The 13,484-nt window shown below is 44.2% G+C and overlaps 1 protein-coding gene across 2 annotated transcripts in view; it reads right to left on the bottom strand.

The window, feature by feature from the left end:
• The window catches only part of VPS53 (VPS53 subunit of GARP complex), a 70,621-nt gene that overhangs the window by 53,987 nt on the left and 3,150 nt on the right, over window positions 1-13,484 (bottom strand). For both annotated transcript variants that reach the window (XR_010886229.1, XM_067309857.1), the window contains exons 2-4: window positions 13,002-13,082; window positions 11,847-11,896; window positions 10,948-11,014 (exon numbers count right to left, since the gene is read on the bottom strand). Coding sequence is in view for 1 of the 2 variants with exons in the window: in XM_067309857.1 (XP_067165958.1) it covers window positions 10,948-11,014; window positions 11,847-11,896; window positions 13,002-13,082 (198 nt within the window). In the remaining variant the exon portion in view is untranslated. The remainder of the gene's footprint in view (window positions 1-10,947; window positions 11,015-11,846; window positions 11,897-13,001; window positions 13,083-13,484) is intronic.

Genomic DNA, 13,484 nt, shown 5'->3' with positions numbered 1-13,484 from the left:
ACAATATCTGCTAATCTTCTGCGGCTTGACACAGGGTTCACCTTGCATTGTTAATTCACTGGTTTCCTCATCAGTGCAACTGGGAAACGTGTGTCTGTATGGTACCCCAAAGGGCTTACAAATGTTAAGTTATTGTATTTCCTTTCCTAAAATAGCAGGTCATTTCAGGGGCAGAGGACCACTAATAAATAAAGAGACTGGATACATAATCTGTTGTGGTTATGTGAAACAAGGATGTTGAAATTAAGGTTGCGATGTACTGGAAAAATACCATATGACTCTAATCAACAACTGAGCCTGCAAGCTACAATTAACCCATCAGCATTATTTATTACAACTTCATACAACCTCCGCGGTCCCTGAACTTCAGGCACCAGCTGAGAAATACAGCATCGAAAGGACACTGCTGCCCAAGAGAGGCAGGGGTATCCATCGGCAAAGTCTCAAGAACAGCCACTGTTACTCGGAAGCATCTCCTTTAGTGTTTGTCCTTGGGGCACCCTAGCTGCTCTGACAACAGTAAATTTAGGAAAGAGGGCAGAACCAGCAACAGGGCAAGAGAATCTAGCCAGAGCACTCGTACAAGAAAGGCTTTGGCTACGTATCACCTGTCCCCTTCTCTGGTTGTGGCGTATTTCTGATCTGTGCCAGCACGGGTTCAGGAACACCTTTCAGCCGCGAGGGAAGCAGGCGAAGGTGCCTCCGCGCGGCACTGCCCAGCCCCAGGGCCTGCAAGAGCAGGGCTTCAAAGCAGACTTTCTTCAGCCAGTTCTGGAGGGGAGAGGGGAATCTTCCAATTTAAACACAGGACAGATTTTTAACTAGCTCCATTTCTCAGGCAATTTGCATTTATACAGCAGAAGCTCTCCCGCTCTTGCGTAAACAGCAGCGATTAAATGTAGGCCATTGAGAGCTAAGGCATGGGAGTTGGAGGACCCAACTCTGTAGCTCAGAGCCGGAGCCAAGGTAAGCTGGACAGGGCTACACAAGTTTTCATTAAATTCTTCAAAGCAGAGAGGGAAAAGCACAGCAGACTAATGAACTACAGCTCTTCAACCTTCTCCACCTTGAGATGCAACAGGAAAACAGTCCATCCAACGCTGCAGTACAAAACAATTTCTTTAAGAGTAGAGTTAAAACAGGAATTTCTTTAAAAAAAATTGCCTAAAGAATATACTTGGCATTATCCCAAGCAATTTCTAAGGTCAATCTGCACATCATCAGTTCTGGCACCTGTTTACATGAGGTCTTCCACACAGCAACAGGCGGAAGGAAAACACCCCCAAGCAAGAGGTAGGATGAGGTCAAGTCTAGCAGAAAAAGTGACATGAATTTTTAATTGACTAGATTTTGAAGTGATGCATCCTTTAAAAGTCAGGGTTCTAGTCACTTACAGCAACACACAGATTCACATCAACAAGAACAAAAACAGCATTAGCAACAATATTCAAGTCAAAGAAAAATTTGGGGCATTACAGTGTCTCTCCAAAACCCCATGGCCGTAGTAAATGGGGGACGCGGCATCCTCCTTCCCTTCCCCACCTCAGGCACAGCTCCTGCCGCCTCATCCTTCCAGTGAGGCCATGACATTCCCTTAGTGGGTGTGTGATTTCTAAATATCTCTTTATTCATCCCTGCGCACGTAAACAGACGCTGACATGTTAGGAAATATGCAAACAAAGGAACTAAGAGAGGCCTGTGTGTTACTACAAAATGTCGTTTAACTGGGGAAAGAGCAAACCTTCCGAGGTATTTTGCTTGCTTGGGAAACTCTGAGCTTGGGAACTACTGAATTAACGTTGTTCTGTCCCCAGTAACGGTTAAAATACCTTGATAGTTTCCATATGCTTACTGGTGTTGTGCTAGAAACACGCTAGTTTTATTTGATTCTAGCCAATATATATTTCTATTGGATGTTATTACCCACATCAGAAAGCTGTCCTCTACTAAGTATTTTATAGACACTTGACATCTGCCAAATTCACAGCATCCAAATGTATTTTTAATGTTACAAATTGGGATGTGGTCAGGATGCTGAGAATTTAATGCTCCTGGATCTATCCCCATGCTTGGATACAGGGTGTTAATGCTCCTTTCATTTGCTGCCACACTTACAACCCAGATCAATGAAAATCTAGACCATGCCTAAAAATAAAGTTCCCATCCCCAACTCTCAAAGGAGCCTCAGCTGCAGAGATTTCAAAGAGACCCTTGTACGCTGCGACCAGCCTAACAATTTCTGCCACTAAAACCTCATACAAATGAGTCCCTCTGGTTTGGGAAAGGCTGGAAACAGATTTTGAATCTCAGTCTGATTTCATTTTATAGAAAACTCTTAAGTTTTTACAGCTAAAGATAAATCACCGCAGCCAAATCCAACAGAGTTTGTCTGTGAGGCTGTCTGCAGCCCTTTGCTTCACGCCCCTGCGGCAGCGGCACGTCTCTTCTTGCCGTGCCTCTGCTCTGGGCGCCGAGTAACTAACTACCCTTGCCGGGCGCACACCTCCGCGCACCCTCCGCTCCGGCACATGGCCACGTGCTTCATTTGATCTGCAACCCTACGCACTAAATTTTTGCCTAAGAAGCCTGTAGTCTGGCTGTCTGTCTGTTGACAAGTTTGCACACTGCAGGCAGCATTTCAGTCATATCTGCAATATGGGAGCCACGTTTGAATTACGTGGGGGGTAAGTTTAGCAACTGGCCAAGTTGTTGCTTCTCAGATTTTGCAAGATGAATTCATGCGCAGGTTAAGGCCCTAGAGGCCAAGTATGGGGAGGAAAAAATGCGCAACCATATCATGAACCCTACAAATAGGGATTTATAAATGGAAATGATGACAGTTCATCAGACATAGGCATGGAAGCAACACAGCTGGAATAAACGTTACCATATGGGACACACCGAAAAAAAGAGAAAGAAAGGAGAGAGATCAAAAAAAAGAAATCCGTAGTATGACAAAAACTCCTGTCTGTTGTCAAGATTTCTATTTTCAAGCTGGGCTTCTTGATTTGCTGGCAACAAAAACAAACAGCACTGGCTGTGGAGCAGCCCAGTCTCACTCTGCAACTTGCAGTGCCTTTAACACCATCAAAAATAAAGCATGTCTTCTGCCAGCACAAAATGCAACCCCTTTTCCAGCCTGAGGCTACAGGACAGCGACCTAGTGCATTTATTGCCTTTTGATATAGAAGCACAAGAGAAGGTCAAGCTCAGACTTGCTTCTGCCTTGAACTGGGCTTTGCAGCAGATGGCAAAAGTTATGCCTGACCTCTTTCTACAGTTGCAGAGGCCAGTTTTAATGGCCAGTAGCCAAAAGGATAATAAACAGCACTATTTCTTCTTGGCACGCCATTCACCTGAAACCCTTTTCAATAAACATGTATTAGGCTAGGAAAAGCTTCCTGTGTCTCTTAGATGGGAAGGACATCATCCAACTGTCATAATTCACTTGGGAAATGACTCTAAACGAATCTCACTTTGGATTTATTTTGGCAGCTCAACTTCTGTTTATTATTCATTGGCTACAAAAGCTTAAGAATATTATGGGACTCCAGTCACTGGACTGAAATCTTCTAGAATCTAGGGCATGGCCTCTTTTTTTTTTTTAAATACAATTACACAGCTGAAGACACAGTATTTAACCCCCACCCCCTCTCCACCTCAAAACACAAAGTAAAAACTAACATTTGTCTGTTCATATTTCAGAATAATGATCTGTTCATCAGAAAACAGGAGATAAAGTTTAGCCATGTAGGAAAGAATATCATTAAGAGACAGTGCCTGCAACATCAGGGATTGTGGCACAGAAAAGCCCCCAAATATTTTTCAGACCTTAGGCTTAATTAGTTATTAAGAGATCAAGTCTTATCACGATTTTCCTTGCCCTACTGCTCACACAAACTTAGTCAATGCTACCTCAGCAGCAGAGCTGAGGCCCCAGCATTCGGGGTACTGTAGATGCTCCTCCATGCCAACCACACATGCCTAGCTCATGCACTGCAGCCAAGGAAGCAGTGTGCAACTCGATGTCTGGAAGAGAGCATTTATTTGAATAAATGCAAAAATAAAATCAAGTACCTATAGTAGGTGATCTGAAAGCACTGACTACCTTAGTTTAACTTAAAACATAACCTGTAGCCAAAGAAGCTGTCTCCACACAAACAGGTGGAGGTAGGAGAAGAGGCTGAAGCAACAGTGGTGCTTTTTAAGCATGTTTACGCAAACGGTGCACAAAATCATCTCTCTGCCGGCCAGGCTGACGCTACCTGTTATGCAGCACTTGCGGAGCTGCGGAGAGGCGGCGCTGCCGGCTCTGGTGACACTACCCGCCAGCCGCAGCGTTCGACGAGGCTGGGAGGAGGGAGGGCAGAGCAGGGCCCTGCGCTGCAGCTCCGGACACCGCTAGCTAAGAGGGGCACTCGGGCGGCAGGGGAGTACCGCGTTCCCCGCCACTGTCCCCTCCGCCACAGGCAGCACCTGCAGCACTCGCTTCCTCCGCTCACCGTCCATCTTCATCTCTTTCTTCCTCCCTATATTGATTCTACAAAGTGTTTCCTGATCTCTATTAAAAGAAAGAAAAAAAAGCCGAGAGAGAAAGTATTTCACATCCTTCCATCTATGACCTTGTCAAACCCAATAACCCATGGGCATTTTTCTATGCCAGACGCATCCTCCTCCTTCCACAGGCTTAAGCACTGCCAGACACTGCAGCACACACGCAGGGCAGGGAACGCCGTCTGAGCCTCACCGCAGCTGCAGAGCTGAGACGTGTTTATTTTTATATGCAATGAGAAAGGACAGCAATGGTTACCAAAGTACGGGATGGCTAATTAAACTCTCTACTGCTGCGCTGGGTTGAGGCTGGGCAGCAAGAATATATTTGTATTCTTTAACCACAGCAGCTGCCACCTCTTTTCTTGCACTCCTGTAGTTAAGAAAAAATACATTACTGTTCTCAGGGAGCAAAGCAAAGAAGTGGGAGCCAAACAAAGCAAACCAAGTTATTAGACTAGTGTCTTCAGCCATGAGACACGTGTAAGGCTCTCCCAGTCCAGAACACATTCATTTCCTCTTTTTAGTTAATACTTATTTTTTTTTAGCACCAAATGAGCCAGGACCCTAATACACTAGGAGATACTAAATGATAAACCAAGTTGCAGAGATACAGTCAAAGGGTTAAAATAGTCTGAAAATACAGAGGCTACTTTATTACAAAGACATTTGGCTTGATAGGTGAAGTAACTTCAGCCAAACAAACAGCAAAGGCACGTCAACAACTGTCAAAAAAATTATAGCCAGCCCATGTAGAGGGTTTGGCAATAAACAGAACTAAAGAGCGACAAATAAAAATGCACAGAGTACCTTAAACGCTTGGTGGAAAAATCTATGGGAACTTTTTATACTACACCCTAGGGCAGAGAGGAAAGTATGCCACAACTGGACTACAGCTCAGAGCAAGGTCAGTCCAGACTCCAGTTCAGCAGCAGATCTGAGAAAAACCTTATGAAGGAAAAATCGGAGGGCGCTGGCTCCCCAGAAAACGCAGGCGCAGCCCGAGCCACATATCGTTACAAGCGAACCGCAGCAGCTTCTGCATTCCCAGCCTCTCCCAAGGCAGCAGAAATAGCCCCAGTCTGGGACTCCCAAGGAAAGTTTTGTTACACCCTGCAGTGGAATGTTCCACCCACGACTGTTGTTTCCTCCCAGAAAAGGATCATTAGTGAGATAATTTCTGAAGTTAACAGTATTGTCTACACACTTTACAGAAATATCGCACCAGGAAGGGGAAGCCAATGAGCCAGACTATTTTAAGGCTTTTGCATTTGGAGGAAATTCTAGGGCAAAATTTCAAAAAGGCAGATGCTTTGAACTGAGAAATGTTTTGCTCTATGGAGAAGAGGGCATTCCAGTCTTCAGAGCCGTTTAAAAATAAAGTCAATCAAATAAATACGGCCCCAGAAGAGTTAGTTAGATTTAGAATCTGCTTTTTCAGCCACTAAATACTATTTCGTACGTACATGTGTATGTGATCAAGACTATTTGGGAAACTGCTTAAAAGTTAGACAGACTACAAAAAGCTGCTCTTGCAACCCTCTCATACACACAGCTCACCTAGAAGACTTGCTCAATCGTCTTGACCCACATGAACCACAACATTACACCTGCGAACACTATCAGGCAGCCCGGACAGGAGACTGGACCGCAGGGAGTGCTACTGCTAAGCTGCAATTAGGACTTGGAACTTGCTAAGCCCTGGGTCTCCTTTTCCTTAAGGAGCACGGAGAGCGCATCGCCGTAGCTGTAAACTACAATTCACCCTGGGTCTGACTGGGATTTAGGTTGCTCTGACTGGAAGAATAACATGAAGCACTACTCGGACATCCCTCCTCCTGCAGCACTCCCTTACCATCGATTAACAGCAAACGAGGATGTTATCCTGTCTCAAAACCAAGGCTGGGCTCCCCTCTCCTGGCCAGCCGTGGGAGGTGCAGCTCTCAAGAAGGCCGACTGAAGCACCGCTCCTCAGCGCGAGGGGAACCCCCCCTTGCTGGGCTCTCCTGTTAAATAACCCCTTCCTCAGAGGCAAAGAAACCTGTTAAAGGTCAAATAGCCTTAGTTCATCTTCCAGAAAGCTGCCTGGTATCCTCACTTGCCAAATACACTATCATAAAGAGATCAGCTGATGATAACTCCCAGGCCCCAGCGCTCTGGGTAGCACTTGAAGCAGCAGCCTGCATCAGATCCCAACTCTCCTGCTCAGCAATTAAAGCTGACAGGAGATGGAAAAGACAAGGCCGAGGCTCCCAAATCAGCTTCTCCCCCCACAGCGCACATTACTGTCTCATGCACAAGGACAGAAGAGACAGCAACCGCTCAGGTCCACAACCCTGCCTCTACCCAACATACCCGAAGGAGGTATGGGGTACAAGCGAGAGAACTGGGCTCAGCAGGGACCCTCACCTGGCTCGCTTTGATTTAAACAAGGACTTTTTTTATTTACCACTGCATCCAAGGTTTCTGTTTCTTTATGAGGGAAGTGAAAGACTGAAAGGATGTTTATAAAAAATGTATTATTTATTCTCCAGACAAGAATGGCTCTTTTAGCTCTGATACCACGCAGCCAGTTTGCATCGTATGTTGCTGGGAAAGGATGCGACTGAAGGAAGTCTTTTGGAAAACTCCTTCTAGGTCCAATCTTACAACAATTACCTAGCACCCTGAGCTCCCTCTGAAATTCAAGCGGCTGCAACAGAGTTCGTATTCCCTTTTTATTTACAAAGCACACTTTCAGGACAGACTCGCATAGTTCTTCTTGGGTCTCAGTGTGTCGAGAGATGCAGATATGTTAAAAAACAGGAATGGCTTCTTTAAAAGCTAGTCTGCTGTGAGTAATGCATACTACAGGCTAGAGATCTCATATGGTAAGAAACCACTATACATGGGGAAAGGTATCTAAAGTTTAAGCTTTTTGCTGTGGCTGTTTTAAAGCTTTGTTTCAAACCTATCACAAGAGCTGGTTGCCAACTGTTTCTTGATTAATCAGCAGTGGTTTGCAGTTGTGGTAAATGCAATAAAATGCATTCTTCAGTATGGGCTTCCTAAGGGCGAGGTTCACAGGATCACACTGTCTATCCACGTGTATGCTGCACTAGTATTTCACAGGGAAGTACGGGTCTCGGAGCTACTGATTTCCTACAGATTTAATGAAGATAAAAAAACAGTCGAAAAGAGAACCTATGTGTGCTCCCCCACAACAGAAAGGTTGCAGCTTCAGCTCTACCCTGCCAGCACAGCAGAGAGCCATTAGAACAAGACCCTGCGGAGCAAGGAAAGCCCCTTCAGACAGGCCCAGCTCAGGACAGCCAGCGGCAGCCCAAGCTTTAAGAACAGAGAGAGGAAAACATGGAAAGAGATCAGGGGAACAAATGAAAGGGACACAGCAGCTGTCACTTCCTCAGATGGGCCACTTGTGAGAAACAGAAAAGACAAGCCTGAAAAAGGTAACAAGGAATTAACCAGGTACGAATTAAAGGAAAACCTTCCCTAAAGTCCACTTTATCGTAGGACCATTCAAATTACAAACTACTACCAGAAAAGGTAGGGAAAGATTGGTGTTGCTTTTGCTGTTCAAGTTTACTGCTGTTATCAAAAACACCCTTACAACAGCATAGACTCCATTCCTAGCAGAGGATCTGCTTTTCTTAAGGGCACCTTGCTTTCAGGTATTTTGTAACTAATTCTTACCACACACTGGAAAATGAAATCCTTCCTTTCCAAGTGGGGGAAGATAGGCCTCTCATGCTATAAAAACTTAACATTTCTGTGTCCTTGATTCCAGTGAACATATGCTGGTGAAACAAAGGCACTCTTCAGCACAAGAACAGGTGGTTGGTGCTAAAGATCAAGGTTTTAATCCCCACAATCTGATATCAACAGGGCTGTCATGTGATTAAAGGCGCTCTCACTCCCCCCAGCTAGCATGCAGGATGAATTAAGAGAAAGTAGCACAGAGGATGACAGGAACAGCAATTGTTTCTTCCAAGTTTTTCTGCTGGATTCTTGAGAGCCAAATATAAAATGTCACCTCAAACTGAAATGCTATTTAAGCATGCCCCGGTGCTGTAAGACAACCTGTTCTGCTGCCAGCCCTTCCAACCTGCTAACATCTCAGGCCTGAAATTACTGACGCTCCTTTATTGCTTTAAACTTTGAGGCCTAGTTTCCTAAATCCTGCCACTAACAGTCCTGTTCCAGCAGTTCAATATGAAATCCATGTATGAGTGAAATTGTGGACTTGGATCAGAAACGCTCAAAAGGTCCACAGCATTTCAAATACAAACAACTTTTCTTAGTAGGGAACTAACATTCTCAGTAACTGAATGATTTCAGTATTTGAGGAAGTCTGAAAGTGGGAAAAAACTGTTATGCTCCTGGGAGACTGCCTGGCCCTAGCACACAGTCTGTGCATCTGCAGGCTTTGGAGTCTTTTTTAAAGGGCACTTCTACCTTGCACAGCAAAGTGAGGAAAAAATAAGAGCATCTACAACTAAGTACAGGAATGCTTGTGACTAACTGCAGTTCCAGACCACTTGAAAGGTGCCCTGCACAGACACCACACACATGCATGTTTAAAGGATTTAACTTGGACAGAATTTTAATTGGTTCCTTTACAGCCAGACTAAATGAAGGGCTGCACAAACAGATCTGCCTCTCCAGCACTTCAGAGGAGGATACTGTCCAAAACTGTCTCCACATGCTGTGGAGAACTTCAAAGGGAATAAAGAGTGAGAAAGCACAGCTCTAACTAGAGCTTGCCAAATTTCCATAGTACACGGGCACTTTTGTCATCCTGCATGCACAGCCGAATGCAGCACTGCTTCTTCTACGTCTCTCACCACGTTCACATCTCCGATCTGCAAGCCCTGAAGGAACATGGGGCAATTCTCACCCGCAGCTCTTCTCATTCCCTCTTTTTTTGCATTCTTCTCTGAACCTGTCACCCTTGTACATGCCCAAAAGGCTACAAGAGCACCAGCTTTCCCTGCTACCACCAATCATATCCAAACTCTCCCCTCCAAGTACTGCACTAGTTTCCACTCCCACCTCAATCTCAGTAACTGCCTCCCCACCCAACTTCTCATCCCTGCACAGTGATTACAGGCAGCACTACTCCCAGGCAGGAGTAGCCAACCTGCCCTCCCTTACGCCATCTCCCAAGCACATCCCCAGTTTAGTAGCCATACGCAGTGAACCATGCAAACACTGAACTAGTTCTGCTGGGAGAGGCAAGCAACCCACATTTTTAACAGCAATATTGAGGCATAGGTAAGTGAAATAATTCACTCAAGGCCACAGACTCTTTGGCAGAATTAAGATTAGAAAAAAATAAAAACAAAAACAAAAAAAACCTTTTATTTCTAGCCCCAGACTCCGTGTATTCTCCTCCAGTGAAGTAAACTCTCTACATCTTTGGGAGTACAAAACTGAAGAAATAAGGTTGGAAGTCAGCCAACTATGAATGTTTTGATCTCGGTCCTTTTTCTGTTCTCTGTGCAGAGCAGTTCTTTTCACCACTTCCTGCATAGATTTGATGTCCAGATTGCACAGAAATTCTTCTTTTAACACAACAGATTTTGCATGAAAAAAATTGTGAGATTGAGGCTTTCAGGGGCCAAGAAAGAGCAGATATACTCTGATTGCTACTGCAGCAAAAACTGGAAAAATGCAGGCAGGCTTGCTGGTAAGGGAACGATTGTCCCTTCCCAGCAACCCGTTGTTAAATCTAGTATTAGAAAGATAGACCACTGTTGGTACTGAGGAAAGCAGCAAGACTGACAACTCAAGACATTAATGTTTCTGGTCTAAAACAGAACAGATGCGGGAAACAGCGGCACTGGGTGATGCCTCACTATCAGATAAGACATAGACCAAGCTCAGTGTTCACAAACAGGCCATGATGCTCAATACTGTACTCTGAGCACACACATTTGTCACGCAAAAGACAAATGAAAATCTGATTGCTGAATGATTCATGCAAGATGAACGGGCAGTCAGTCATTAGGCTTAGTCACTAATGACGGAGGATATTTAAACAAGTGACCTAGTTAAAAGGCTAAATATCCTTTTATTGATCCTTACTCAATAGCAAATGTGCTTGCATCTGTTTATTCCTGTTCATTTGTAATTAGCTTCACAGTGGCGCAACTGTGAGCTTGCTGATTCTGCTTCTGATTTTTAAATCAATTTCTCATTCACTTCCCTTTGCAGAGTGATCAGAAAGCATGTTAGAACAGCTGTTCAGTGAGCAGCTCACAAAGTCATCAGTGCAAGAGACAGCAAAAACACCTCTGTAACAAAGAGAGCAGGTTTCTGCCTGCCAGAGCCTTTCCCCAGTTTAGCAGCACAAGATGAGAACCTCTGGCATTTACCGGGATGAGATGCACATACCTGCCTGCCATCCTGTCCCACATTGGTTTGTCCTCTCACTACAGTTCGAATGTTGTCATCCAGCCTCCTGGAGAAGAGAATCTATAATGTCAAACTCATTCTCTATATGCATGACTCGAGCAGTTTGTAGGAATCTTGAGAGCTAAAAAAACCAAATGAAAAAAAAAGCTGGTGCTACCAACACTAAATTTTCATTTATTTCCCTCTCTACAGGACATCAATACCTTATGTAATTTAAAAATCTTGTTGCAAAAATAAAATCTTATTTCCTAATTTAATCAAGGCTTCTTGCATTTCTCTTCCGTTAACCAATAACTTCAGCTTTTCTTCATCAATTTCCATTTCTTCTTTTCATATATTACAGCACTGACTCAGTCTTTTCAGGTTGGCAATGCCAGACTGCATAGACAATATAAGTATTTCCTGTACACTCACACTTTTACATTATACTCATTGTACCAAGAATGACCATAAAAATATGTAATGAAAGAGTTTTTACAATTGCTAATTTGACCTCACAAGCAGGCAATCTGGTTGCTGATGATTTATTCTGGATTTTTTTTTTTATTTTCTCAGCCTTCAAACTGTACTAAGATTTGGTACTTGTTGATTCTTAATTCACTGCCTTTCAAAGCTCTGCTATACAACCCACCAGCTAAGATCCCTGAAGGAACCGTATTACACAATAGGGGCAAAGCAAAAAAATTAAATAAATAAAAATTTACAATGAGATATTTTCATCCCTTCCCCACTCTTTGCCTACTGGATTTGAGCTTAAACCTATCCACATCTTCCAAGCAAATTATTTCAGATTAGCTACAGCACAAAAACTGTATTTATGTAGCCTTGGTGACAACCAGACTACTCACCACCTGAAACAATGAAACGGAAAAATTTACCTTATTTTCAATCTGATTTTGTTCACAACTTCATCGATGTTTGCCAAAGACTACAATATGAAAAACAAAGAGAAGTTAAAGGGCAAAAAACTCTATTGCGGTATACATCAACTGTGATACCTAACACGTTCTCATGTATGGTACTTCACAAGGAGGAGAGCAACGACTTCTACTTTACTGACAGAGGAACTGCAGGGCATCTTAGCTGCTCTTCAGGTCACATAATGTGCAGGCTGCAGCCCTGCTGGTCCCGGAGGCTCCCTGGTTCCCCCTCAGCCCTGAGCAAGCAGAGGGCAGCCCTCCTCTCCCCCTCCACTGCCTGAGCTCTGCCTCAGCCAGCAGGAATTGCTCCCTAAATGCCATAGTGACTGTGACCTCCAGCGAGCAATGGCAAGACAGACCCTCCTGCAGAGCCTGGACACCCACCCCACCAGGGTGGAGGAGGCCTAGCTGCTGCTGGAGCTGGGAGCAGATAGCTGCCCCCGAGAAAGGGAAAAAAAGACAAATCAGCACCACCATCAAGCTGAATAGGAACTGCTGAAAGTCAGAACCCAGTGCTGCAGCAAGTCTTAAACACAGTAAAACCTGTGAAGGAGCTATCCCACAGCACCCAATCTTTAGCTGCAGAAACACCTCCCTTCCTCAATCGCTTAGTCCAAAACTGCCTGTGGGGTTGATTAGGGATTCACAAACCTGTGGTTGGATACCACCCCATGGTAGTCCCATTTTTTATAGCTCAAAAGAAACAACGGGGTTAAAACATAGCTGACCAGGGGCATTTCACATACAACACTTGCCTTATTCAGCTGAAACCCCTGAGGATTCACCAATGTTGAATCCACAACAATGATTCATTCAGGAGTCACAGCAAGTTACAAAATTAATTGCAAGAGAAACCTTTATATAGAAGTAATTTCCTTCTGCAGATCAAAACAGGACTTTCCAGTCAGCAAACACTCTGGCCGTAAAGAGTCTGCATAATGACAATGAATCTCACTAAATGTGAATTTAAGAAGCGATTACTGCTATGGACTTACTACTTGTGCTGCTGTTTTGAAGAAAAGGCTTGGGCACAGGTTTAAACATGCCTTCTGTCATTTACCATCAGCTCACCCCTCACACAGAGGAGAGGACAGTACTATGAGTGCTACTTACTTGCTCAGTGGGAAAGAGAGTATTAATATATTCCACAGCATTGAAGTCTGCTCTGTCCAGTGGATCTTGGCTGGGAAATACCTAAAGAGGGGAAAGAAAAAAAAATACAATCAACAATACATCAACTTCACACAGTATCCATTACTTTTAATTGCTGCAGCACTCACTTCAGATCATGTTTAACAGCATCATTTTAAAGAGTCTGTGCAGAGGGCAGCCAGGCCTCTGCCCAGCAGTAAAGGAGCTACGTTCTCTGGTGGTCTCTGACCTATCAAAATTCCTGCAGATATCACCTTGAGCAAATGCAGGGATAATATACATGCATGCTTCCAGATACAGCCCAAGTACAATCAGTCCCGTGCAAGGGATTCTCAAGACACACAAGCCATTAATTATGCATCCCAAACCATTCTGATGCTTTTGTAGCTGTCTGCAAATGAAAACCCCCTGCTGAAGCCTTGCCCTTATCTTTGCTTGGGTTTT

This window comes from Apteryx mantelli, chromosome 22 (genome assembly GCF_036417845.1).
Source record: "Apteryx mantelli isolate bAptMan1 chromosome 22, bAptMan1.hap1, whole genome shotgun sequence".
Taxonomy (NCBI): domain Eukaryota; kingdom Metazoa; phylum Chordata; class Aves; order Apterygiformes; family Apterygidae; genus Apteryx; species Apteryx mantelli.
This window is presented reverse-complemented; position numbering and strand designations above follow the sequence as displayed.